At 37.7% G+C, this 27,560-nt stretch overlaps 2 protein-coding genes across 3 annotated transcripts in view; both read right to left on the bottom strand.

Moving 5' to 3' along the window:
- Positions 1-2,955: 2,955 nt before the first annotated feature.
- The window catches only part of LOC131316120 (probable LRR receptor-like serine/threonine-protein kinase At3g47570), a 35,866-nt gene continuing 11,261 nt past the window's right edge, over positions 2,956-27,560 (bottom strand). The window contains exon 3 of one of the 2 annotated variants that reach the window (XM_058345406.1): positions 2,956-3,000. Coding sequence is in view for 1 of the 2 variants with exons in the window: in XM_058345417.1 (XP_058201400.1) it covers positions 3,771-3,886 (116 nt within the window). In the remaining variant the exon portion in view is untranslated. Of the gene's footprint in view, positions 3,001-3,047; positions 3,887-27,560 lie in introns of those variants that run through there. The other variant, XM_058345417.1, reaches the window with a different exon arrangement.
- Positions 25,175-27,127, bottom strand: LOC131316180 (uncharacterized). The gene is made up of 4 exons (XM_058345464.1): positions 27,050-27,127; positions 26,152-26,262; positions 25,837-26,052; positions 25,175-25,747 (listed from the first exon to the last, which is right to left on the bottom strand). The coding sequence occupies exons 1-4, from the start codon at positions 27,110-27,112 to the stop codon at positions 25,562-25,564; spliced, it is 576 nt and encodes a 191-aa protein (XP_058201447.1). The 5' UTR covers positions 27,113-27,127; the 3' UTR covers positions 25,175-25,561.

The raw sequence follows: 27,560 nt of genomic DNA, 5'->3' as shown, positions 1-27,560 counted from the left end.
AAAACTCAAGAGACTCGGGTTCGAAACCCAGCAGGAGCAAGAAAGATGGATTTCTTTTCCCATATGAAAACATCTTTCGCAACGAAAAATTTCGTCACCGATTTCTTATATTAGTGACAAAAAATTTCGTCACCGATTTCTTATATTAGTGACAAAAAATTTCGTCACCAATGTGACCCATCGGTGACGAATTTTTTCGTTGTAAAAAAGCACAATAAGTGAAGAAAAAAATTTCGTCACCAATTATTCACTTTTTGGTGACGAAATATTTCGTCATCAAAAGGCACTATAGGTGACGAAAAATAGATTTCGTCACCAGGTAGGAATCCTCGACAACCTTTAGTCGACAAATTTTTTTTCGTCACCTATATTATTTGTGACGAAAAACATGCAATTTGTGACGATTTTCATTCGTCACCCAATTGAATTTTTCTTGTAGTGGTGTATCCTCTGATCTAGTTCAGCGAGGAAGCTCCGGTGATGGGCGTCTGGTGGTGGCACTGTCCGGGGATTTTGGGTATGAATAATGGAGGTTGGAGTGTTTGGGGTTTTTTTGTTTTTTTGTCTGTTTTTAGTTTGCTTTCTACCGGTTGATTTGGGTTTGCCCCAAATCAGTCCGGTTTGGTACTAGTTTGGTTTCCCCAAATCTGGTGTGGAAGAGGAGGTGGGTGAATAATTTGGCGCCTATTGAGGATCGTCCGAAGTTGGGGTTGTTTGTGGTTGTTGGTGGGTTGAGGTTCGTCCGGCTGCTGTTTTCGGTGAAGGGGTCTACTATGGTGAACGGCTTTGTTTACAGTGAATGACTTCTACTCCGGTGAATGGCTCTTGCCGTCCAGATTTCATATGCGCTTCTCGGGTTTGAGTTGGGGTCCGGTCCGTTTGGGATTCTTTACTATCTAGACCTTGATTGGTTCTCATCTGACGATTTCGCCGGTCTTGTTTTTGCAGGGGGGTGCATGTGTAGAAGTCTAGGTAGTTTTGGCTCATTCTTGTATTTTTTGATGAAATCTGTATTGCCTTCGGGTTTTGTTATGAAATGAATTGAATGTGTTCAAAAAAGAATATCTCTGTATATATCATGAACCATATTGTTGTCTACATATACATATAAAGACAATCTTAATGAATTCTAGCTTAATTGATTCCCAAGGATGAAGGATCCCCACCGAGGTTTGTTTGAACTTTGAACTTTGATTGAGTACATACGTTGAAAAATTTGTTTTTTGTCACCAAAAGTGACTTTTAGAGACAAGCTATGGGTGATGAAATTTACTGTTTCAATCGTCATCTATAGGTTGTCTCCAACAGTCACTTTTGGTGACGAACCTATAGGAACTTTTGGTGACGAAAATTTTGTTGTTTCGTCAGCTATAGAAAAATAGTAAATTTCGTCACCTGTAGTAAATTTTCTACTAGTGACTAATTTCAAAATAATAAACTAACTTTCTATATTTCTTGAATAATTAAAGTATTCGCCTGCATCAATGTGTAAATCCCAAGCTCAGGTCGTCACCGTCATCGTCACTTAGTTGATGGCATTAACTCTGAGTGGTGAGTCTGGTGACTGATAAAATTCTAATTCCATTAGGTTTACTTACAGTCGATCGGGGACATATTCAATGGGAAGATGATTATGTATGAGTCTGGTCCGATATTCACAAGCCAAATTTGCCATTCGCAGAAAAACCATATAGACACAGTGTCCTTAATAAGATAAACAAACGTACCTTCAAATAAAGTGGAGTATCGAAATCTGAATCAGCTTAATTCTTCCCAAACCCAGTGAAAAAAAAAAAGCGTCCACCGACAATGCCGGTAACAGAGATTCCGGCGTCCGACAAATTTCAATCTAAGAAAGAATTGCTCTCTATATATCCAGCAACAGAGATTGGCAACGAGGGAGGGGAATGCATGAAACTTGAATAACAAAGTGACAGAGACTGGTGTTTATTTCAGCAGCTAGCTGGCAGGGGTGAGAAAATTAATAGTGAAGATATGGTGGGCAGAGTCTGAAACTAAACTAACACAGTTTCGAGATAGTCTGGTAGCTAACCGAAATTCCACCCCACTTTATCACCATAAACACTGCCTACTGGTGGGCTTAAATTCCACCCCGCTTTATCACCAGCAATTCCAAACAATAATAATTTCTCCTTTTCATATTTGAACCATGTCGAGGACCCCAAAGTCCATTGGTGATCGAGCAGAATCACTAATTTTCCACCCCCTTTATATTTTTTCAATATAATTTCCCATTGTCCTTCACAATTGGCGTGTAAAAAGAGTCCATTCCGTTGTGGTTTTCCCCAATTCCCCCTATTGGACTAACGAAACTTTAATTACCTTGTTTTCTTCAACGTATAACACAAGGGAGAGAAAAGCATGGCAATTATTATTTATTGTTTTCGGTTAGTGCATCCCCAATGGTCTTCTAAATTTGAAATGTGCATTATTAGGAAGAAGAAAAAAAAAAGAAAAAGGTCCCAATATGGATGCAAAGACCGCAAGTTTCAGATGCATTATATATAAATTGCACAATTCCAAACCAAACCAAATCGAGCCTTATGTCTCATTCACTTGGAGTCGGCTACATGAATCCTTTTATTTTATCAAAATATTACAAAAAATCTTTCATTGTTATTTCCGTAGAAAAATTTGGATTTGGAAAAATACTTTTATTTTATCACCTTTACGTGTACACACGAAGCATGCCTTAGACACTCCTTCCCACAACCCTCTTCCTCCAATACGAAATTGCACTCTTCTTAACAAACACCACTAATACACTAGAGACCACACCAATTGAGAATGCTCTAATCATTATCATTACTAAACAACGTCCCCCAATTCATATTTGGATAACGAAATTGAATTAGAGAGGTCGAGCGGCCCCGGCCCAATGCAAATCATTTGGCCAAGGGGCAACAAAGAACAAGTGAGATCCCAATCCCAAAGCTGTTGCTCAAGAAGTGTCTTCAACGCCAGCTAAACCTCAGAAACCTAGGACAAGAAAAAGTGATAATTAGATTCCAAAAATGTTGGACGGAATATGATGAGAAGCATACGTAAAAAACGACACATAGTTAAGAAGCTATTGGACATTTGAAATTAGTATTCTCGAGACATTATCAAATAAGTGACTCATGATGCAATGCAACGGAATAAACGAGGAAAAAATTGAATGAAAGACCCATGACCCATTCCTTTCATTTTAAACAACAAATCTCAGCTGCCTTAAACATAATTCGTCTCCTTCTGCTGTAGCTAATGCTAGCATGATTTGAACATAGTAAATATTGACCAGCTACATCTAGTTGAATTGTTGTGTTAGGCCATTTAAGTATCTATAGAGAAAGCCAATGTTAGCTGGACTAGTGAAGAAATCTGATGGTTTCAATGCAAAATGCATGATTTTTCTTAACTGAGTAAGAAAGTGTTGCCCTACCTACTCATTGATCACACAGGAATTCTAGATCTTCAACCTCCATGTACTCCACTTCCAAGAAGAATGTTCTTGATCTTATGCAAATCAGTGACCACCTCATTGATGTCCGGTTGATCTGTTGCTTGTTCCTCTGAACGGGCAATTCCAACTTGAAGTAGTGAAATCAAGCACTCGTGAATTTTGTGATTGTTGATCAGAGAGCTCTGATTCCGAATGCTGCTGATACTTATGCTTGCCTCGCCAATTTGTCCTTGCGAAATCAATGTTGGGTTGAAAATACTCTCCATTGATTCGGGTGTAGCTATCTTAGCAAATTTGTGGAGTGTCAGACTATCGGTAAACATGTCATCTGTAGGTCTCTTCCGGTGAACATCTCCAACAAAAGTATGCCATAGCTATACACATCGCCAGAAGTTGAGGCCTCATTTCCCATGCCATACTCTACAGTATGTGAACCATAAATTATTAAATAAACTTATGAAGACGCTTGGTAAAAATATATCAGAGCCTGGTATTGTGCCGTGCAGACAATAATTTATAGTGATGCAACATTTGCTTCTTGTGGTTATACATTGAATCGAGGTGCTGATGTTTCTAAATCTTCGTAAGAAGTCGAAGTTAGGGTTCACGAATTTTACTTCAACAGATTGATTTACATAGTAAATAAATTGAAAACCGTCCACTTTCCTCATTCAAGTGGGAATAGCATAACTCGCTACGCCAAATTCCATTCCCCAAATTGCTTCGCAGCCAACAGATCCTAGTGTGTCGACAAGATACCAAATTGATAATGAGAAATGGCCATTGCTGAAAAAGGACTTCATTTTCTTCTGTTCTCTCTAACTTTTCCTATTGACTACAGCCAAAGGAGCCAAACAAAAGCTCCCTAGTTTGCAACGCTAAAACTAAGTTGGCTATACGTTGGTACATCTTCCCATATGGGCCAAAAATAAGCCTGAAGTCTTTTTTCAGAATCAAAAATCATCTATCTTTGACATAATACGCATTAGATCATTCATACCAACAAAGAAGTTAACCGCATATTGATTAGACACTTTTGATCAGACAACAAAACTCTTTTTATTTAAGAATTTGCATGCCAATAAAGGGATTTCCTTAACCCAACCGAGCCAAAATTTTATGAGAAATCTTTTGATTAAGAAGAAAAAAGATGAACGGTTTCAATTGGGAAGGTTGCATCGTGATCAATGTAGTCGGAACACGAATATTTCCTTTCTCAGAATTTTTTTAAAAGGGGAAAAAATTGATATTCGTAGACCAAATGTGTTTTTAGCCGGCAAATAGTAGTATTCCCAACTAAAATATTTTAGTCGGGATATGTATTTTTCATTTATAAAATTTTTAAATTGTGAAATAATTGATATTCATCGACTTAATGTATATTTAGTCAGCGAAAATTAAGAATCCCGACAAAATTATTTTCCGGGTCTTAGGGCCCCATATACCCACAATACATTTTCGGGTCTCGAGACCCCGTACATCCATGCAACATTCCATGTACTCATGACTCCGTACATCCATTATACTTTCCGGGTGCTCATGACCCCTTTACATCCAATTTCAAGTTCCGGGTATCAAGACCCCGTATGCCAACCACAACTCATGTGTATTGCTTTCCGTCATATGTGTTTCTAATGCTCTAATTGTACGATTGAAGTTATAGAGGGATTTATATTAAGTACACGGTCCACATACCAATTCATATTTCCAATCTATTTCCAAACTAATTATCCCAACTCACTAATCATACTACATAGCATCAAGTGTTAAGATCTCTAAGTTCGTTTATGATTCGTCCATCCTCCCCTCTAACAATCAACCTTATCAACACACGTATTTAGTTTTGACAATTCTCTCCGCCAATCCTAACATCTCACAAAATCATTAATAGTTAAATGAACACACCAATAAAACATTAGAACGATAATTCGTTCAATATGATATTTGTGTTCAACGCGACGAGAACCAACGAATGAAGATGACCAAGGGATCATTAGAGTGCGAAAGACGATGTTTAGAAGTGGTTTAGAATAGTTAGAAGTGATCAGAAACCACAACGGTGAAAAATGAAGCAAAACAGCAAATGCTGGAGATAAGCAACATGTATCGATACCTAACACAAAAGTATCGATACCATTTGGTCAAAAATGGTTCCAAACGCAAGGATATCGATAACAATGGAAAATGTTATCGATAACAAGTGATTTTTTGGGTTTTGGAACACAACGGTATCGATAACAAAGGCTAAGGTATCGATAACAAAGGCTGTTCGAGCAAATTTTCATGGGTTTCTCAACAACAACAACAACATCAACAACAATAACCACGGTCAATGGCACAATTTCATGCACAAAACCAACTCAAGAACATATAAAGAGTGAGAGAAATCCCTACCTCGAGTGTTAAAGCCGAAACCCAAGGATTCCCCAAGCCCTAGAACATCAAACTTTGAAACCGAGCCAAATACGACGCACCGAGCTTTTACCGACGCGATACGAGCTCCAATACGTAAAGAGGTGGAGGATTTGAGGTTGATTGATGAAGGGTTGAAGTTGTATTGGTGGATTTTTGAGTGAGAGTGAGAGAGATTGAGAGAGAGCCGAGAGAGGGGTGAGAGCTCGGGAGAGATGAGAGAGTGAGAGGAGTAAAAATACTCCTCTACACACACACCCACACTTTTATACTAGCACACACATCAGTTACACTTACACCCCTCCACTAACAATCTTCCCACATTAACCCCAAATCATACAAACTTAATAAATTTCACATTTTTCTCAATTTCTAACATTTATAAATAATTTAAATAATATCCGAAAAATACGGATCCTTACAAATAGACCCTCTCATCCTAATGGAGCTTGATTGATTTGCAGAAGACTCATGGGTGGCTTTGAGAAGGAACCTTGCTAAACCAAAATCAGCTACACGTGCAATCATTTCATTGTCCAAAAGAATATCGCTGGGCTTCAAGTCACAGTGAACTTTAGGATCCCAGCAATGATGGAAGAGCGGAAGGAACATCAATTGCAATATGAATCCTTTGTAGCAGGTTTAAACTCCTTTCCTCCTCGTGCACGGCAACCCCGTTCTCATTTGAATGCAACCACTCCTCTAGGCTTCCACTGACCATGAACTCGTAAACCAGAGCTTTGAAATCATTACCTTGACAGTCAATACTTGAACATGCTTTTTCAACCTATTTTGATCCCTAAAGATCAAGGCCATGATCACCACTACCACTCATTGCCACCCTTTCACCACACCCATGCACACACACCACGCATGCCTTATCCTCTTGCACACACACCCATCCACCCTTTCACTACTCATTTACTTTGTTCGATTTGCATTAGGTGCAGACCTACCCCATGCCACGGGCAGTGAATCTGTCAATGATGGAAGTATTCAATCCTGAAGTTCAACCGAAAGGTCCCTCGTAGGTTTCATTTGTTAGAGCATCTCCAGCAAACTCGGGTAAGTCGCCGGCGAGATCAAACTGGCGAGAAAACCCCTCTTTTCCCGTTTCCAGTAGCCTCGGCTAGGCCTCGCCAGTTTGGTCCCTTGCTCTAACACCTCGCCCAACCCAGCGAGTACGGAAGGCTTGCTCCAGACCCTCTCCCTGAAAATAGATCGGCGGCGGAATATTTCTCACTCCGACGAGTCAAATCCGCTTGCTCCTGCGAGGTGGGTATTAAGGTGCGATATCTCTCTCTCTCTGTGAATGGTTTTGAGGTGCTGCGAGGTGGGTTTTTTCGGTGAGGATGGTGGGTTTGGTTGCTGTTGTCGTCGATTAAGCGGTGGTGGAGCTACCATTATGGAATTGACTACTTGAGGATGACATTGGCGAAGATCCAGTGTGAACGGAGTGGAGGAGGAGGGCGACGGTGGTGCAGATCAAGTGGGTTTGCAGATTTCGGAGAGATAGAGATGAATTTGGTATTTGTGCATTTCTTGGTTCTGGGTTTGCAGGAATTTTCGAGGTGAGAGAGAGAGAAAAAGAAAGAGAGGGGTTGAAATCTGGTACAGGTGGAAATTGGATGACTTCAAAAGCCTAGGCTGTTGGATACCTGTATGTTAAATGGCTAGCTAATGGGACTTTTCCTAGGCATTTTGGCTAGAACTCCTTTGAGGCTCCTGGAGATGCTCTTATTGGACCGTGCAGTTCAAAGTCCAGCGGTTTTTGTTGGTTATTTGCCCCCATGATGGAAGTATTCAATCCTGAAGTTCATTATAGCGGTTTCTAATATTGAAATCTTTAAGCAACCCGTTTTCATTGGACTTCACGTATATCAAGAATTCCAATAGAAATTCTCGAGTTTATTCTTTGTGTGAGAGAGAGGCAGACGCTAGTTCGGTTCGCCGTGGCTGCTCATAGTGGTGTCTTCTGTTGGTTGTGGTTCTAGCCGAACTATCAATGTGAGACAGACGCCGGTGCAACTTCAACACCTTGGTGTTTGTACCACAATTAAGATTTCCATTTTTACCCGTCGATCAGGCGACACGTGGTAAGGGTAAATATGGGCAAGTAGGAGAATAGAATGGGCTCACCTTAATAATTTAGAATGGAGGTAAATCGATGGTGAAACTATAAAAAAGTCTTGTCCGTCGATTGGCTTACATGTGGCGTATTCCGATAGCCCTTTGATCCGTCGATCAAGTGACAGGTGTCAAAGGGAATTAGATCCCATGATTCCACGATTGAAGAAAATGATAACCGCAATTAACAAGACAATTTTCTCAACATGGGCATGATCGGCAGTTGGAGGAAGTTCTTAATCAGAATTCGAGGGAATGTTCAACTGCTACTTTGGGGGGAAGATTTGAATTCAAATGTAGGGAGGCTTATTTAAGAACAAGTTAGTAGCAGTTTCAAGGACACACAAACAACGCCAATCAGGCCTTTATCTTTTCTTTTCTAGGAGTAGAGTTAACTTGTAATTGTTCACTCGATCATCTTGATTGATTGTTTTTCTACTTTGAGGGTTAATAAAGTTCATTTTGTTAATCTTCTTCCATACTTCATCCACTTCATTGTTTGTTTGCAAAGAAGTCCTGAAATACGGCAAGGAACCAAACTCCACTTTTCACACCCACATTCCAGCAAGCTTACGATACGATTTTCCGTCGATTCTCCGTCGACTGGAAAGGAAACAAGAATTTTGGTAACAATTTTGGATCTAGAAGGAGGGCACTATTACTAATTTGGAAGTGAGCAATGGCACCGAAGACTAGGAATCAATTGCCAACAGATGGCAACAATGACAACAATTCTGCTAATATTAATGGTGGAAGTGATGCAAATGGAATCAATGTTGTGAATCCGGACTAGAGGAGTCCAGAAGCAGGCCAACCAAATGGTCCAGAGATCGAATCATGTGATTTGATCCAAAAATTTGCAAGAGTTTTGAATGATCCAGAAAGTGAGGTAGCCAAAACTTTGATGGCTATGTTTAAGGCAGCGGTGGAACAAAATCAACCAATGGTGGAAGTCCCAGTTAATGTAAATGTTAACCCTGGATAGACCAGTGGATATGGCAACCGTAATACTGAAGTACCTTCTACGCAGGTATTTGATAATCCAACTTTTGAAACTGTTTTTACTAGTATGAATAGAGTTCCAAATAACATTAGCAATGGTCAAAATCAAAGCTTTTATCAAAGTATACCAACTACTGTCCCTATGGGAACAGAAACTGGAAATATTGGAAATAATGCCCATGGAGGGCAAAATGTTTATGCAAATATTTTTAGGAATGATAACAGGAACATTCCAAGTATGGCTAATGGTGATCCAAATCTTTATGGGTATGATCCACCAAACATAAGAAGACAAGATTATCCATATGGGCATGATATTAGACCTGAAGCCCCTTGTTCCTCCAAATCAAACTGGAAGAATACAGGAGCCTTATTTAAGGGCTCAACTCACGAATATTATGCAAGATATGTATGGTCCAGGATTACGGAGAATTGAAAAACCTATGTTTAGAAAACCGTATCCAAACTGGGTTGATAATGTGCCTTTTCCAAGGCATTATAGAATTCCAGATTTAGTTCTTTTCAATGGAGAGGAAAATCAGTCAACTATAGAGCATGTTGGAAGATTTTGCCTACAAATAGGCGAAGCAGATTTGGATGAGGCTCTAAAATTAAAGCTGTTTTCTCATTCTCTTACTAGAACTGCTTTTTCTTGGTTCATTAGTTTGCCTCCAAATTCTGTTCATTCTTGGAGAGAAATGGAAGAACAGTTTCATACTCAATTCTTAAGGCATGCACCAGAAATTTCAGTGGCAGACTTGGCTAAAATCAAACAAAAGCCTTCAAAGTCTGTTGAACAATATATGAACAGATTCAAAAAGATTAGGAATCAGTGTCATTTTTACATCCCTGAATCTGAAATAGTGAAGATAGCTCAGGAAGGGTTAGATTATGATTTTAAGAAACATTTTACTGGGACTGAATTCAGAGATTTATTTGATTTTACTTTCAAAGCCATAGGATATGAGGCTATTCTTATGGAAGGGGAATACAGGAAAAGTAAATCACTTGGTACATATTACCAAGATATGGAAGGTGATGTAGAGATTGATGTTGCCCAAGTAATTGGAAAAGTACCAATTGTTTGTGATACTTTAACAAAGGCTGAGAAGCCTGTGAATATGCCTTCATCTCATCCAAACAGGAGAAATCAGGCAAATTTTAGGCAATATTCATTTGATTTGTCCAAAGCTGATCAACTATTTGATGAACTAATTAATCAAAAGTTCTTAACTTTATCACCAGGGCATATGATTCCTCCTGAAAAGGATAGAAAAGGAAAAGATTACTTTAAGTGGCATAATTCTTTTAGACACAATACTAACAACTGTGTCACATTTCGAAATTGTGTGCAGGACCTGATCCAGAAGGGCCTGTTACAGTATGCTAAGGGGAATAAAGAAGTAATGGGTATTGATATTGATCCTTTTCCTTTGGTGGAAGTCAATATGGTGACTGCCAGATTGAAGAAAGGGAAAATGGCATCTCAAATCGAAAGAAGGATTCAAGAGGAAGAAGAAATTATGGAAGGAGAAGAGGAAGTTCAAGTTAGGCAGAAATTTGAGAATTATTTCTGTTTGAGATATGATAAGGAGATCAAAAAAGGGGAAGAGATTATTGCAGAAAAAGAGTATAATGGTACCTATGCTAAAGGTTCCATTAGATTCAATACTATGGAAAGTAGTGATTTGTAGATTTATGTAGGACCAAAGTTGATTTTTGAAGGTGAAGACCCTGGAATTTTTATACCTTCTGAAACACTCAAATGGTATGGGAAGATGATGGACCATTCCTATTTAAAGGATATCCTGTGATTCCAGCACTACCTGGGAAGCCAGATGCAAGCCTAATATACCCACCTTCATTTATGAATGGAAGGGGAAGAGGTTTTTACCCAAGGGGTGTAAGATTAAGGGGAAGAATGCCTTTTGTCAGAGGTGGATATCAAGGAAGGATGGTAATTCCACCAAATATCGAGCATCATGGGTGGGATACAGTAAGACATCCTAAATTCCCAAATGTAAGGGAATTCGAACCCATTACCAACACTCGGAAAAGGAGGTTACAAAGGAAGATTTCAGAAAGAGAAAGGAGAGACCAACAGATAACGAGGGATTCAACACTGTGGCCAGAACAGTTCTGAATCAGGCAGCTCCTATGGTTTGGACTAGGGAGTCAACTATACCAATTTCAACAATGCCTAAACAAAAAGCAAAAGAGGTAGAAAAACCTGGGGGGCAAACAATCAAACCAGCCATTACTCAGAGGCTTGGGGGGCAAAGTTCAAGTCCTTCCCCTGCTCTATCGATTAAGGAGCAAAAGGCAGAATTCAAGAAGAGTTTAAAGAAGAAGATGGAAGAATTTCAACAAGTATTGTTAGAAGATGATGAAGATGATGATCTGTTGTCAGTTAACAGTTCAGATATGATGAAAGAGGACTTCAAAGATGACAAGAATGACGTAGACTCTCAAAAGTCTACCACCTTTGGCCAAGCACTGGACACAATCCAATTCGGGTCAGTTTCCCTTACTAGAGTTCATTGCAACATGATTTTAGTTTTGCCAAAAACTTTTCAGGCAAAACCTAATCAGCCTACAAGTTTAGAAGGGGATGTTGAAGACAAAACAGATGCTATAGTGAAAATAAATGAGCAAAAAGAAGACTTAAAGAAGAAGTCTATTCAAATTGAGAAAGACACAAAAGGAAAAGATGTGGTTGTTTTGAGGGCTCCTGAGGATGCTTTGGTCAGGCATTTAAAGCCATTATATATTATGATTCATATCAATGGGCAACCTATTAATAAGGTTTTGATTGATAATGGAGCTATAGTGAACATTTTGCCCTCGAAAATGATGAAAATTTTGAACAAAAATGAGTCAGACTTGATCCCAACAGAAGTGACAGTTGGAAATTTTGCAGGAGGATGATTTCATAGAGGATACCTAACGAGGAATCTTCAGAGTCCAGTCTCAAAAGACAGTTGCTCAATTCTTTGTTGAAAATGGTAGGCTTGATACAATCCCAAAACAGTTTGAATTCTGAAGTGAGAGAGGGATCGGCCACAAAACTTGCTAGCTGAAAACTGGCCTTGATACCTTGAAATTGACCAATCAGTTCCGTAATCAGGGAAGTTTGGGTTACATTTGGCCTTGTTTTGGCTAAGTCCTTAATCCTCGGATGAGTATGAGGGACAGGGATTCTTTGTGACAAACCAAATTGTCTAGCACACTGATTTGGCATGTAAACTTCGAAACTACAGTTGGAGAAGCGTGTAGTTGATGGAGAGAATCCTATCGACAGGAATCTTGATATCAAGATACTAGCCTAAAATTCATTGACCATTTGAGCCGGAACTAAAAATTTGAGGATGGGTTCCATCCTTTGTGATGCCGAGTAATGGCAGTCCTTAAAAGGGAGCCAATTAGGTAATTCTTCAAGAACAGGGCTATGAAAAGCTTTGAAGTACCTCTTGAAGGATGAGTCCTCATGTTTGGGTTCATGGGCTAAAAAGTATTCCGCATAGCTCAGGCATTCACCCTCATCTTTCCTTTTCGGATAATAACTTGTGGGCTTAAGAAATGGAAAATAGGCATACAGCCATGCTTGGAGAATCCAAAAAGGACCACCACAATTACTGGTGATTTTATTCTGCGTGAATGTCCACAATCCTTTATACAATGTCCCTAGTACAAAGGGAGCTAATGCAAGCTTTGCATCTTGAGCTAAGCAAATGGCCAAGCGAAAATATTCCTTGGTAATCTTCAAACCAGACACACATAGCACATATTTGTTGAGCCAATACAAGTAAAATGCTACTTTTTCAGTAAATGATGGCTCTTTGAGATCAGAAGTACAAAAACGGGATATAAAATGTGCATAACTCCATGAGTTATATATCAGAGGTCTCAAACGGTGGATCACAAGGGCGATGATCCAAGGCAGCATTAACTTCTGCACCCATACTCGATAGGCCGGTCAGATGAATGATATCCAAAACAGTAAGACTCATGGGGCCATATGGAAAAACAAAGGTGTTAGATGAAACAGACCAAAAGCAAACAGCAGTAGCAATCAAATTAGGGTTAAATTCAAAGGCCTGTGTAGATAGGTCTATAGCTTCATAAATTCCCATTGCATGCCACGAGAGATGTAAGTATCTCTTCATACGATCAACCCACTTTGTCCAAGATGGGAATACAGTGGGCCATGATCGGATTGTTCCTCTGGTATTCCAACCAGTACGATGGAGACCTGGGAGCGAAAAGAGTAAAGATTCGTCGAAATTTACCGGATAATATGTCGGTAGTGAATCAGGGGAGTTTGGAGAATAAATAGGACCCAATATGAATTTGGAGGGATGGCCGACTACAGGAATAAAATAAAGAGGTAACTGAGGTGCCTCCCTTAGGCATTGAGGATACCTTGGGAGATAAGACTCTGTTGGGAATTCAACTTTTTGAGAACTCGATTCTTTCTTCTGGGTTGACCGAGGAGTCGACGACTTGGAAGAAGCTTTGGAAGCCATTGCTTTGCTTTGAGGAGCTTTCTTGGGCGCCATCGATTCCGGGGTTGATGGTTTGTAACGGTGCCCTAATTTTTATAAACGAAAGGATATTTATACGTTGGAAGAGCCCCGTGTGTTAATCTCGCCTTTTGGAAAAGGCAAAGGAATTATTTATTCGAGTTAAATGATTTTTAACTCAAACAAATAAGGGGGGCATTGTTTGTACCACAATTAAGATTTCCATTTTTACCCGTCGATCAGGCGACATGTGGTAAGGGTAAATATGGGCAAGTAGGAGAATAGAATGGGCTCACCTTAATAATTTAGAATGGAGGTAAATCGATGGTGAAACTATAAAAAAGTCTTGTCCGTCGATTGGCTTACACGTGGCGTATTCCGATAGCCCTTTGATCCGTCGATCAGGTAACAGGTGTCAAAGGGAATTAGATCCCATGATTCCACGATTGAAGAAAATGATAACCGCAATTAACAAGACAATTTTCTCAACGTGGGCATGATCGGCAGTTGGAGGAAGTTCTTAATCAGAATTCGAGGGAATGTTCAACTGCTACTTTGGGGGGAAGATTTGAATTCAAATGTAGGGAGGCCTATTTAAGAACAAGTTAGTAGCAGTTTCAAGGACACACAAACAACGCCAATCAGGCCTTTATCTTTTCTTTTCTAGGAGTAGAGTTAACTTGTAATTGTTCACTCGATCATCTTGATTGATTGTTTTTCTATTTTGAGGGTTAATAAAGTCCATTTTGTTAATCTTCTTCCATACTTCACCCACTTCATTGTTTGTTTCCAAAGAAGTCCTGAAATACGGCAAGGAACCAAACTCCACTTTTCACACCCACATTCCAGCAAGCTTACGATACGATTTTCCGTCGATTCTCCGTCGATTGGAAAGGAAACAATAATTTTGGTAACGCTTGGTAGGCAGCGAATCTATTTTCAGGAGACGGTGTGAAACACTAGATTCGGTTCACCTTTTTCGTATTAGCTGTTATTGAACATTGTGTTCAAATGAAATTGTTCTCTGCAATTCGCCGATTGTATTTTTCTCAACGAAGACTTGCGAAGAAATTTATGGCACGAATAAATACTGTAGTGGCCTTGATTATTATTATTATTTCTTGTCTTTCTTTTTACTTTGTTCATGTGTGGTCCATGTTCAGGACCTTACCATTACATTCTATTAGTATGTATGATGGCAGTCGGACAAGTATGCGCCCTCGTCTAGTCGGACAAATGTGCTCCCATCTTCTAGTCGGACAAGTATGCTCCCATCGTCTAGTGAAAATGGACTTTGGCCTTGAAACTTGAAAGAGAGATGTACTACATATTCGGATGAGATTTGACGTTGATGTCGAGGATGTAATAGCAATGCCAAACCCTCAGTCGCCCAAAATTCTTTCTCGAAACAAAATTATGTATTTTGAAAATTAAATGTGGTGGTGGATTGATACTTATTCAATCTCGTTCGTACTGCCCTAGCGGATTAAGAATCCTTTAGCTGGAAAGGGATTACAGTGGTTGGGTTGTCAAGTGTCAAGACAATCTTAGGCCTTTAATAGCTGCATTCCCTGTGATGGAAAGCAGGAGAAACTACTACTTCCATGGATTTAGGCCCCATTTGATAACAGTAATAAATGAGTGGGATTCGCAAGGACATGAAATTAGGATTGGGATTGATAATAAGAAGGGATTGGTAATGAGTATGTTTGTTTGAGATGAGAATGGTTGATGAGATTATTAATATCATGTTTATTTGAGATGAGATTAGATGATGAGATTGGATTGATAGAAGAAATTGGTAATGAGAAGGGATTGGTAATGAGGAGGAGTTGGGATTGGATTATGAATACCAAGTCTCAAGGGGTATTGTTAATACCCCCTAAAGGCCGGATTGGACATCCCAATGGACTAATAGGCCGGACCCATTTTTGTTACCAAATAGAGTATTAATACTCCCATGGGATTAGTACTTCAATCCCAAGCCTCAAACCCATTATCAAACGGGGCATTAAAGTGTTGTGTGCTGTGAAGGGAGAGAATGAAAGAGGTTTTGTACTCTTGTTGCTTCGAGATCTAGTGCCGCGTGAATCAAATGCATTTGGTTTGAATAGTTATGTCGTTCGAAACCTTTATTGAAACCTTTTTTCCAGTTTGAACATAATCCTATGCTTCGAGATCGATTTTTGTGTTAATTATCAATGATGCTAGTGGTATTTTGTTAGTGCTGAAAAGTTGAATATTTTGTAGAAATAGGTGTTTGGTGCATATTTTGCTTTTGTAGAAAAGTTTCAATTCATCTTCCTAATTAATGCCATCTCATGTTCATATGCTCATTTGTATATGGTTTCTTCTTTCTCTGCCGTTGGAAGGGTCCAATGACAATACATCCTGATTTTTACTTTACTTACGTATATGGTAAGGGAAGATTTACTCTTGGCCGCGTATAATTATTCTTGACCGCGTAGAATTACTCTTTGCTACATAGAATTACTCTTGACCGCAAAGAATTATGCTTGGCCACATAGAATTAATTACCCTTGGCTGCAGAGAATTATGCATAGATTTACTCTTGGCCGCAGCCACGAGTAATTTTATGCGGCCAAGAGTTATTCTATGCGGTCAAGAGTAATTTTTTGCGGCTATGAGTAATTCTTTGCAGCCATGAGTAATTATTCGTGGACATTTCTCTCTTTTATATCTACTAGTGGAAGTGCACGTGCAACGCACGTGGTATTTTTGTGCTATTGTTCAATGTTATTATGTCCACTTTCTTTTATCTTTTAAATCGAAATGAAGCAGATAAAAGAGATGGGATAAAATGGGTCATTGTCAGTTGAACCGGCTCTCTCTCTCATGTTAGACTTACATTCCTAAACATGCACACCGTAGGTTAATTGAGAAAACATTTATACCATTTCCCTTAGCATATAACATTGTGGGGCTTAGCAAAAAAAAAAATATATATATATATATAACATTGTGGGTATATAAAATGAGCGGCCAATATCTCTTCTTTTTTTTTTTTTGGGTTAGTAAGCATGATATTCTTTGCCTCGTCATATAAAATCATTGTTGCCTATTTTATCTGTCCCATTTTCCCCATTTTAAGGTCGGTCAATCTATCTTTCTTCACTTGCATAAACAATATATGTATATTAGAACTTTCATTCTGAAATAATATAGAAGAGAAAACGCCATATACATATATATACACACACACACACAGAGTCCACTCCCCGTAAGGACCACTTTAATTTAATAAAATGAGGACCTTCCTTTTCTGATCGAATTTCGATGATCCGAGCCGCTCAATGTGTTCAGAACGTGATTTAAGGGTACCAGCGAAAAATCAAAAAAAAAAATTTGGAAAGGGCTTTATCTGAATAGTTTTTGTTTGTTTTTTATCGAATGGTTCAAACAATAACTGCTCGGATGAAGCCCTTCTCGGTCATTTCTTTTTGCCAAATTTTCGCGGGTACCCTTAAAATCACGTTTTGTACACATTAAGCGGCTTGAATCATCGAAATTCGATCGGAAAATGAGAAAAATGGAAAGGTCCTTATTTTAACTAAAATAAAGACCTTCTGATTTGAAAATGACTGTATATCTATATATGACATGTCTTCCAAACCAGACAATAGAAATTTACCTAAGAAGAGTTTCAATTCCATTTTGACAAGTGACAACCTACCTAGGACAGTTGAATGATCTACACTTTAGCATCTTTTCTTGTACTTGTTGTCGTGGCTTTCATTTGCTCCATTAATATTTCCATATAACCATGATATGGTTTTTACAAAATGCATGGAGAGACAACTATCCGACAACTCAAGTCAAAGATTAGAGAAAAAGTCTTCAATACACAACCCTTCAAGGTGTGTACCATATGCACCTATTGTGTGGTTCATATTGTGCCACCTCATAAAAAATTACTCGTAGGACCGGTCATTCATAACATTTTATTTCGTATCGTAACTTTTATACTAAAAATTCGTAATTTTTCAACAATATGATTCGTAACTTTTTAACAATAGATTCGTAACATTTTGGGATTCATAACATTTTGGTGTATTTCAATAAGAGTGCATATGATACACACCCAAATAAGGGGTGTGTATTGTAGCACTTCCCATTTAAGAAAAAGTCTTCAATACACACCCCTTCAAGATTAGATGCAGTTTTCAAATCAACGCTCCTCTTTTTCCTTTTCTCGTTTGCTCGTCTCATGAAAAAGATCTCTATACATGCGTGATAAACTTCAAATCAGAATGTTTAAAATCAGCAAAATCATGTAAGAGATCACTCCAGAACTTTCTTTCATATGATCACAAGTCTCAAGGAAAAAGCTAACACAAGCTGCAACAGATATATAAACATAAAATGTAATAAAACATGTGCGCAATCATGTGAATGAACAATGAAGTCGAAGAGTAAGGAGAAGAAAACCACAACAGTTTCATAACTGAATATATCACATCAGTTCCATAATTGAAAATGATACCCACAACATTCCATGGCATAAATGTAGAAATGCAATTTAGTAAACAAAAATCCATTGTTGTTCAAGGGGAAAAAAAAAAAACCATAGCAACATTTTTCCAGGGAAAAACACACACCAACAGTTCAATGAATCCTGACTTCCTAATTTCATATTCACCTTCAGTTTTCTTTGTTCAAACCTCAGTCAAGAAACCAAAAAGTCGCAAATTCATATACAAAGCATAAAAAGACTACAAAACATGCACCAAAAGTTTTAAGGGACTAAAAAAATAAATGATAGGAAATTGCATAAACTAAAGCCAGTTTCGATGGCATAAAGAATTGAGTCTGCTTATCAAACTTTGTGTACAGAATATGTAAACACTTTGTTGTGAGGACGGCAGCCCCTTATCCAATCTCACCCCAAATGATGTAAAAGAGAAGACACAATTATATGCTTGCGTGTTTCTACGAAATTCTTTTCCTTGTTCGCATTAGGACATATATAATTTGCGTAAAGACTCTGGAAGGCAATGACTTCCAAATACTACTTTTTACCGCCATAGCAACACAAATTTGGAGTTTCATATTAGAATTTCTTTGCACCCCAGAAGGAGCAAGGTATCCTACATCTACATGAAATTCAAAGCTACAGAAATCTAGAGGTGAAAACAAAACCCAACAACAAAGTTATAAATATTGATAAATCATAAATATTTAGATGTCATTGTGCACAAAGATATGAGTCTAATGGGTTTGAGTGAATAAGTAACCCTTGACAGAGCTCAATGGAGAAAAAAAATTAAAAAATTGTTGTAAGGCCCATTATACCAATTTGTAACAGGCCCAGTCCATCTCATTTTTCCACAACACTTTTAGTCCAGCCCATCCTTTTTTTTAACTCCTCGGGTCCAACTTCATTTTTTAGTGGGACAAAATTGCCCCTTCTTTAATAAACTTCAAATTGAAGACACAGGATCGCGATAGATAGATATGAATACGAAAACTTCAAATTGTCAGCATTCATTGCATAAACGACGATTACGAGAGAGAGAGAGAGAGAGAGAGAGAGAGAGAGAGAGCGATAGAGATCGCGCAGTGTAGATCGATCAGGAGTTCTCACCAGTTTGTTCAACCTCTTTCGTGCCGTCTAGACGAAGACACAGGATCCGTTTCTCCGTTGATCCGAGCTCGAACTGAATCGATCTGAGAAAAGGTTCGTTTTTCGATGATTTTTTTTTTGTTCTAATTTGTTCTAATCGATTACAGAAAATGTTTTGATTGTAATTAAATGTTCAATTGTGACTTTGATGATAACGTTTGTTTTATGCCTTTGATGATAATGTAAGTTTTATTGTACCTTTGAGTTGAATGTTCGGTATGTGCTTTCAATGTTGACAGAGTTTAGATTAGATGATCACAAACACCAAGGAGAATATAAACTGCAAATTTAAGCACCTAGGGCTTACGCACTTTTGAAAAAAAATTAGACTGCAAATTGGAGAATTCACACTGCAGCTTTAAGGATTTTGGACATGGTCACTTTTTGCATTTAGACTGTAAATGATTATTAAACACACACCAGACTGTTTATGAAATCTGTTTGAATATTATGAGTATAAATAGTGTTTTTGAGGCATTAGATAGTTTACAAATCGACTGATTATATCAAACAAATATCATTGTAGGTGTGTTTTTTTGTGCGATGGATACAACCAAAATATTGCTGTGTAGGTATGTATCGCAGGTTCTTGTTGTGAGGATATCTGGTGGCATTCGATTGGAGCATGTTTTAAGAAAGATTTGTGATAGATGGAACAACTTATGCATTGGTAGTTTCTCATTGTCATATGTGTTGGATGGGAGTGATTGTGAGCTTGACAATGAAGAATCTTTTGATAATATGTTGTATTTGTATCCTACTACTGATAGAATAGATGCTAAGGTTGAGGTGATTAAATCTTGTAGTGGACAAACGGTTGGAAGTATTAGTAGTGGAGGAATACTTGGAAGTATTAGTAGTGGAGTAGAAGTTGGTAGTTCTAGTGGTGCTGTCGCTGTTGTTGAAAGAGAAGAACCTTTGGAGGAATTTTGTCGCCATGCTGAAACTAGGTACTTGACAATGGGTTGGGCCAACTTGATATATGAGGTTGGGCAAGTATTTACTGGTGGTGTGAAGGAGTTTAGGGCAACTTTGCAGCGATATGCTATTGAAAATGGTTTTATGTATGATTTTGTTAAAAATGACAAGTATCGTGTGACTGCAAAATGTTCGATTTCTAGCTGTGGATGGTATGTGCATGCCATTTTGGATCGCTCAAGTAGAGAGTTTTGGATTAAGAAACTGGTAAACAAGCATAGTTGTGGTTCAACCTATCGAACGAATAAACATAAACGGGTGACATCTAGTTTAGTTGCTAGTGAGGTTACTAGTATGGTTCAGAAAAAGAATAACACATCACCTATGGATCTGTTGGATTTGTTTCTGGACAAGTACGGTTTGGATTTATCATACCACCATGCATGGTTAGGAGTGGAAAAGGCTAGGGGGGAAATATTTGGAGACTATGAAAGTTCATTTGATAAGTTGAGGTGGTACGTTGAAGCTGCCAAAATTGCAAATCCAGGGAGCTTATTAAAGCTTGAAGTTGATCCTGTCAGCAAGGAATTCTCGAGGCTCTTTGTGTCGTTCAATGCATGTATCACAGGGTTTAATCATTGTCGACCATTCCTTTGCCTTGATGGGACACATCTCAAAGGCAGATTCAAGGGGTGTCTTCTTGCTGCCACAGGAAAAGATGCAGATCAAGGTACTTTTTTGTGTTATTTTTAATTTTGAATGTATTCCTTAGATATTCATATCTATTTATTTGGTTGTTCTATGATTGGTATAAGACAGAACCTAGGTTTCCATACATATCCATATTTATTTGTTTTGATACATATCAGTCAGCTTTCCATAGTTTTAAAAGGTCTCGGTTTTTGTTTTATTCTAGTAATGGTTGGCCTGAGAAGTGAGCACCTTGTCTCTAGACAGGCACTTTGTGTGACATTTTGGGGTTGGTCAAATTTTGTATAAGTATTTATTTTTATTAAGTAGATTAATGTTTCTTTAACTAGAACTACATCTAAGTGGAGTTCCATCTTATTTTTGTTTGTTTTGGGATTCTTTTTTGTGTTACAGGTTTATTTCCCTTGGCGTTTGCTATTGTGAATGCAGAAAATGATTGTAATTGGTTGTGGTTTCTTCGGATTTTAAAGACTATCTTGTCTACACGACCTATTACTTTCATTAGTGATCGCAACCATGGTCTTGTGAGTAACATACCAACTGTTTTTCCTGATTGTCATCATGCTTACTGTTTGTATCATCTTCAATTCAATTTGAAGGATCACTTCCCTGGACGGTTTCGAAAGGGTTATCGAAATAGGTTGGTTAAATTGTTTAATGCTATCGCTTATGCTCCATCGGTATCAGCTTATATGATATGTGAGGCTAAGTTCTACGAGCATGGGGGAGATAAGGCCAAGACGTTTATTGCAAGTGTTCCAAAACAACATTGGACTAATGCTTATTTTCAAGGGCATCGATACGGAGAGATGAGTTCTAGTGCTATTGAGTCCTTCAATAACTGGATACTTGATGCACGGCTTATGCCACTAATGAATTTAGTTGAAGAGTTGAGGTCAAAAATTATGATTCAAATGTCGCGTAGAAGAGAAGAAGCATCGCGTTGGGTTTCTCAGATTTGTCCGGACATGGATGCAAAGTTAGCTAAGAGGATTGACAAGGGGAGGTCGTGGAGGGTTTATAAATCAAAAACCGGCTTGTATGAGGTGAAATCTGTACCTGCTGTTCTAGTAAATCTTGAGGAAGGGACATGTTCTTATGGAGCCTGGCAATACAATGGTTTCTTATGTGCTCATGCCGCAACGGTGTTAGTCAAGACTTGTGGAGCGGAGGGATCCTTGGCTGGTTACATTGATCCGTTTTATCATGTTGAAGCATATCGGCTCACATATCAAGATAATATCCATCCAATTCTAGCTATGGATATTCCTGACTTCACACAAGGAAGTACTCGGGTTATCAAAGCTCCAAAAAATAGGAGGCAAGCTGGAAGACCTTGCGTAAAGCGCATTCGTTCTAGGGGTGAAGAACAATCCTCTGCTAGGCCAATGAAATGTGCGAGGTGCCATAAGCTTTCTCACCACAACCGCAGGACATGCAAAGGGGCTACAGATGATTGATTCTTTACATTTTTAATAGTACATTGTTTTGTTGGAATTCATATCCATACAAGTAAAGAGACTACTTAATTGTTCTTAGGTGCGGGACCATTGCGAGACACAACAAAAGGACTTGCAAGGAACCTCTTCTTAGTTGATTCTTAGAATGACACATTAAAGTCTTTCTGCATTCTTCTTCACAAAAGTTTATAAACTGGGAGTTTGTTTAGTTTTACATTGCGTTTCCAATAAGTTGAGTATTGCGATACTGGTTGAGAAGATTTTTAGTACTATGCAGTTTATGAGTGTCTTCAATTTTATGCAGTTTATGAGTGTCTTCAGTTTTATGAAACTTTATGTTGGTCATCTCTGTATATTTTGGTTATGCTATCTTCGTATAAATTGGTATGGTGGATGTTACTTCAATTATTTATTCTGGTGCAATTATTCGTTCTGGGTCATTTAACACTGTTAATCAATATTGTGATATAACTTTCTCTTTTAATTAACAGTGTTAAATCTAACCCTTTCTTTCAAAAAGAAAGTTGGTCATTTAACACTGGTAATCAACATGGTCATATACCATTCTTTGTTTTATTAACAGTGTTAACCCATTCTTTCAAAAAGAAAACCGGTCATTTAACACTGTTAATCAATATTATGATAGAACTTTCTCCAACAATTAACAATGTTAGTTGCATTGCACTCTTAATTTATTCTTCCTTACACACCAAACGCTTTTAAACGTTTTGTTTCGAAAAGAAAGCCGGTCATTTAACACTGTTAATCAATATTGTGATATAACTTTCTCCTTTAATTAACAGTGTTAATTCTAACCCTTTCTTTCGAAAAGAAAGTTGGTCATTTAACACTGGTAATCAACATGGTCATATACCATTCTTGGTTTGATTAACAGCGTTAACCCATTCTTTCAAAAAGAAAACCAGTCATTTAACACTGTTAATCAATATTGATTGTTACTTGCAAAGCGCAAAGGACGATGATTGGAACTCCAATCGAACACCGCACCTTTTTAACTCTTTCTTTCAAAAGAAAAACTGATCATTTAACACTGTTAATCAATATTATCACATAACTTTGAGCAATTTAATTAACAGTGTTAATAAATATTCTGATATACATTTTCCTAACTTTTGATTGTTCGCAAAGCGCAGAGGACGACAATTGAAACCCCGGTCAAACACCGCACGCTTTTAACTCTTTCTTTCGAAAAGGAAGTTTGTCATTTAACACTGGTAATCAACATGGTCATATACGATTCTCTGTTTGATTAACAGTGTTAACCCATTCTTTCAAAAAGAAACCCGATCATTTAACACTGTTAATCAATATTATGATAGAACTTTCTCCAACAATTAACAATGTTAGTTGCATTGCACTCTTAATTTATTCTTCCTTACACACCAAACGCTTTTTAACGCTTTCTTTCGAAAAGAAAGCCGGCCATTTAACACTGTTAATCAATATTGTGATTTAACTTTCTCCTTTAATTAACAGTGTTAAATCTAACCCTTTCTTTCGAAAAAGAAAGTTGGTCATTTAACACTGGTAATCACCATGGTCATATACCATTCTTTGTTTGATTAACAGTGTTAACCCATTCTTTCAACAAAAAACCGGTCATTTAACACTGTTAATCAATATTTTGATATAACTTTCTCCAACAATTAACAATTTTAGTTGCATTGCACTCTTAATTTATTCTTCTTTACACAGAAGATGATGATTGGAACTCCAATTGAACACCGCACGCTTTTAACTCTTTCTTTCGAAAAGAAAGCCGGTCATTTAACACTGTTAATCAATATTGTGATATAACTTTCTCCTTTAATTAACAGTGTTAATTCTAATCCTTTCTTTCGAAAAGAAAGTTGGTCATTTACCATTCTCTGTTTGATTAACAGTGTTAACCCATTCTTTCAAAAAGAAACCCGGTCATTTAACACTGTTAATCAATATTGTGATATAATTTTCTCCTTTAATTAACAGTGTTAAATCTAACCCTTTCTTTTCGAATAGAAAGTTGGTCATTTAACACTGGTAATCAACATGGTCATATACCATTCTCTGTTTGATTAACAGTGTTAACCCATTCTTTCGAAAAGAAAGCCGGTCATTTAACACTGTTAATCAATATTGTGATATAACTTTCTCCATTAATTAACAGTGTTAATTGCATTGCACTCTTCAGTTATTCTTCCTCACACACCAGTCATGCCCCTTTTCTTTGTTAAGGTTTTCTGTAGCTATTATTTTTTCCTAGCACCTGATTGTTACTTGCAAAGCGCAGAAGATGATGATTGGAACTTCAATTGAACACCGCACGCTTTTAACTCTTTCTTTCGAAAAGAAAGCTGGTCATTTAACACTGGTAATCAACATGGTCATATACCATTCTTGGTTTGATTAACAGTGTTAACCCTTTGTTTCAAAAAGAAAGCCGGTCATTTAAGCGCAGAAGATGATGATTGGAACTTCAATTGAACACCGCACGCTTTTAACTCTTTCTTTCGAAAAGAAAGCTGGTCATTTAACACTGGTAATCAACATGGTCATATACCATTCTTGGTTTGATTAACAGTGTTAACCCTTTGTTTCAAAAAGAAAGCCGGTCATTTAACACTGTTAATCAATATTGTGATATTACTTTCTCCTTTAATTAACAGTGTTAAATCTAACCCTTTCTTTTGAAAAGAAAGCTGGTCATTTAACACTGGTAATCAACATGGTCATATACCATTCTCTGTTTGATTAACAGTGTTAACCCATTCTTTTGAAAATTTAGCCGATCATTTAACACTGTTAGTGAATCCAAACAAAACTTGCAGCAAATTCAAGCTTACACATCAATTGTACATTAGACACACGAGGACACAATATGTACCAACTTAGCTTTGCGATATATTGGAAGGAGCAGACACAAACATAGTACATTACATTTTATACTTGAGACAAAAAGGTATATGCAGAACTTGAAACCTTACTAAGCCTTGGTAAAGTTGCACTGAAACAGAAGTACACATGCTAATAGTTGAAAGTTCAAGAAATTAAACCTTTCTAACCTTGCTAACAGTTGCAAGTTTCAAAAATTAAAAGTCAAAAGGAATGGGCAAGTGAGACTTAATACACCAGTAGAATACTCAACAGGGCACGAATGAATGTATCAAGTCTGCTCTGATTTTCCTGCATTCTTCTTTTGTTATTTTACTTGTTTGTTCTTCATTTGATAGATACTTCTTGATTATCGAAAAGACGACAATCGCACAATCAACACTGCAAGAATTTAGAATTCAGTTAATTAAGATAGGGAACTAACATTGTGAATTAATAGTATTTGGAGTTTTTTTGGATAAAAAGCTATAAACAATACTTTCCTTCCCATTGGTTGTTGGGGGCAGTTTTTCTGAATCTCCACTTCATCAGTAATACTTCTTCTGCAGGGTTCTCTTTGGTCAATGTTGACATATGCCGCAACAACTTGCCTCTATTTTACAAGAAAACAAACAATGTCCAGCTCTTAAAAAGTGCTTTTAGAGTTAAGAGTAGGATATTTCATTAGCAAGTTTTGCTTACCAAGAGTATTGTTGCACTACAATGTTCATCTTTTGCACTTCTACGTTTAAGAGAGTTGTAGAACTTCCAACGTCCTTCATCTTTATCAAGAACAAGCAATGTCCAATGGAATTGAATGAGTATTGGAAAAATAAGAAATCTTGCCCCTACAGATTTTCTCATTACTTTTCCAAGCATTGCCTTCACTTTGTTTTGCTCTTTGTTTCGGATCGTGTCCTATTTGCACACAAAAACAAAAACAAATGATTTCAGTAATGGAGTGTTCAATGTGTATGTGAAAAATACAATTCTTTAAAAAAACTTTTAGTTTGTTACCAGGAAGAAGCTGCTGAAGATGAATGATTTCGGTACTGGAGTATTCAAGTCAAACTTCGGCACAACGTCAGAATGGTTTTTCATGAGCTCATTTACATATGCATCTAGACACTGTTTTTATTTTTTTATCAGTGAAACACAATTAAAACAGTTTACATCTACACAAAAAGAATAGCATGTCATGATTTTTACATATAGCAATGTATAGCAGAGCAAGTTCAGGCAAACAGTCTAAACACAAAAAGAAGAGTGTCTTAACATTGAAGGTTTATGACTATGCCATTGAGATTGTGGAGGGTTTCAAATCTCAATGGGATTCCGAAGGTTTAGAAAACTGTGGAGGGTTTCAAATCCCCCCCTTATGCCTGATCTTTTGTTATTTGTTTATGACTATGCCATTGAAATTGTGGAGGGTTTCAAATCCCCCCCTTATGCCTGATTTTTGGAATTCCAAACTAACAAAATGGGTACCCCCATGTGCAGGTATTGCCAAACTGAATGTTGATGGTTGCTAGTATAGTGCTGAAAGAAATGATGGTCCAGGAGGGATATTTTGGGACAACAATGGCACCTGGATTTTGGGATTCTATGGCAAGATAAATGCAGATTCAAGTACGGCAGCAGAAATATGGAGTATCTACAGAGGCTCACTATTATTCTTGAGAAAGGGATGGTGAATGTGGACATAGAATCTGACTCTCTCGTGGCAGTTAAGCTTATTAATGAAGGGACTCCAGGGAACCATCCCCAAACCATTCTAATCAATGATGCGAAGATGCTCCTACAGCAAACGGGGTCAAGGCTCACCCATATTTACAAAGAAGTAAATCATTGTGCGGATCACCTTGCTAGAATTGGTGCTGAACAAAATGACAATCTATTGTCTTAACATTTTTACCCGGTTAGATATTGCATCTTCAAACAACAGGTTTTGTATGTCTTCAACTTCAATGTGTAGCATGTCAGCTTCAGAACTCCATATTACAGCACTGCATATCGCAAAGTGTTTTCAAAAGTTAATCAAGAGTTTTGAAAGAAAAAATGTGAAGATTAAACAGAAACTGCAAGCAATACAATCCCATGGAAGGGCTATCAATTCAAGCTTGACTCCATAGTTCTAGGCACATATGGAGGACATATGGAGGACACGACAGAAATTGTGATGTGTAAAACTTGGTCCATAGTTCAAAATTTCCGAGCATCATCCACTTCCCCACACCAATCAGGACGGCTCTCATCAATAGACTTATGACCATCCTTCCCTAAATCAGGACGGCTCTCATCAATAGACTTATGAACATCCCTCCCTAAATCCAGATTTTGTTCTTGACCACAAGCCTTGAAATACGTACTTGCAAAAATCACTCGTTCCTCATTTTTTCAAATTAGAGAAAAAATTTGAAAAGATG

Source organism: Rhododendron vialii, chromosome 1a (assembly GCF_030253575.1).
Source record: "Rhododendron vialii isolate Sample 1 chromosome 1a, ASM3025357v1".
NCBI classification, from domain to species: domain Eukaryota; kingdom Viridiplantae; phylum Streptophyta; class Magnoliopsida; order Ericales; family Ericaceae; genus Rhododendron; species Rhododendron vialii.
This window is presented reverse-complemented; position numbering and strand designations above follow the sequence as displayed.

Excerpts from the sequence above, each read along its gene's own strand:
- LOC131316180 (XM_058345464.1), bottom strand. The coding sequence starts at position 27,112 with ATGCTACACATTGAAGTTGAAGACATACAAAACCTGTTGTTTGAAGAT. Across the intron at positions 26,263-27,049 it reads AAGATGCAATATCTAACCGG|TGTCTAGATGCATATGTAAA; the intron begins GTAAAAATGTTA and ends AAATAAAAACAG. Across the intron at positions 26,053-26,151 it reads TCTTCAGCAGCTTCTTCCTG|GACACGATCCGAAACAAAGA; the intron begins GTAACAAACTAA and ends GTGTGCAAATAG.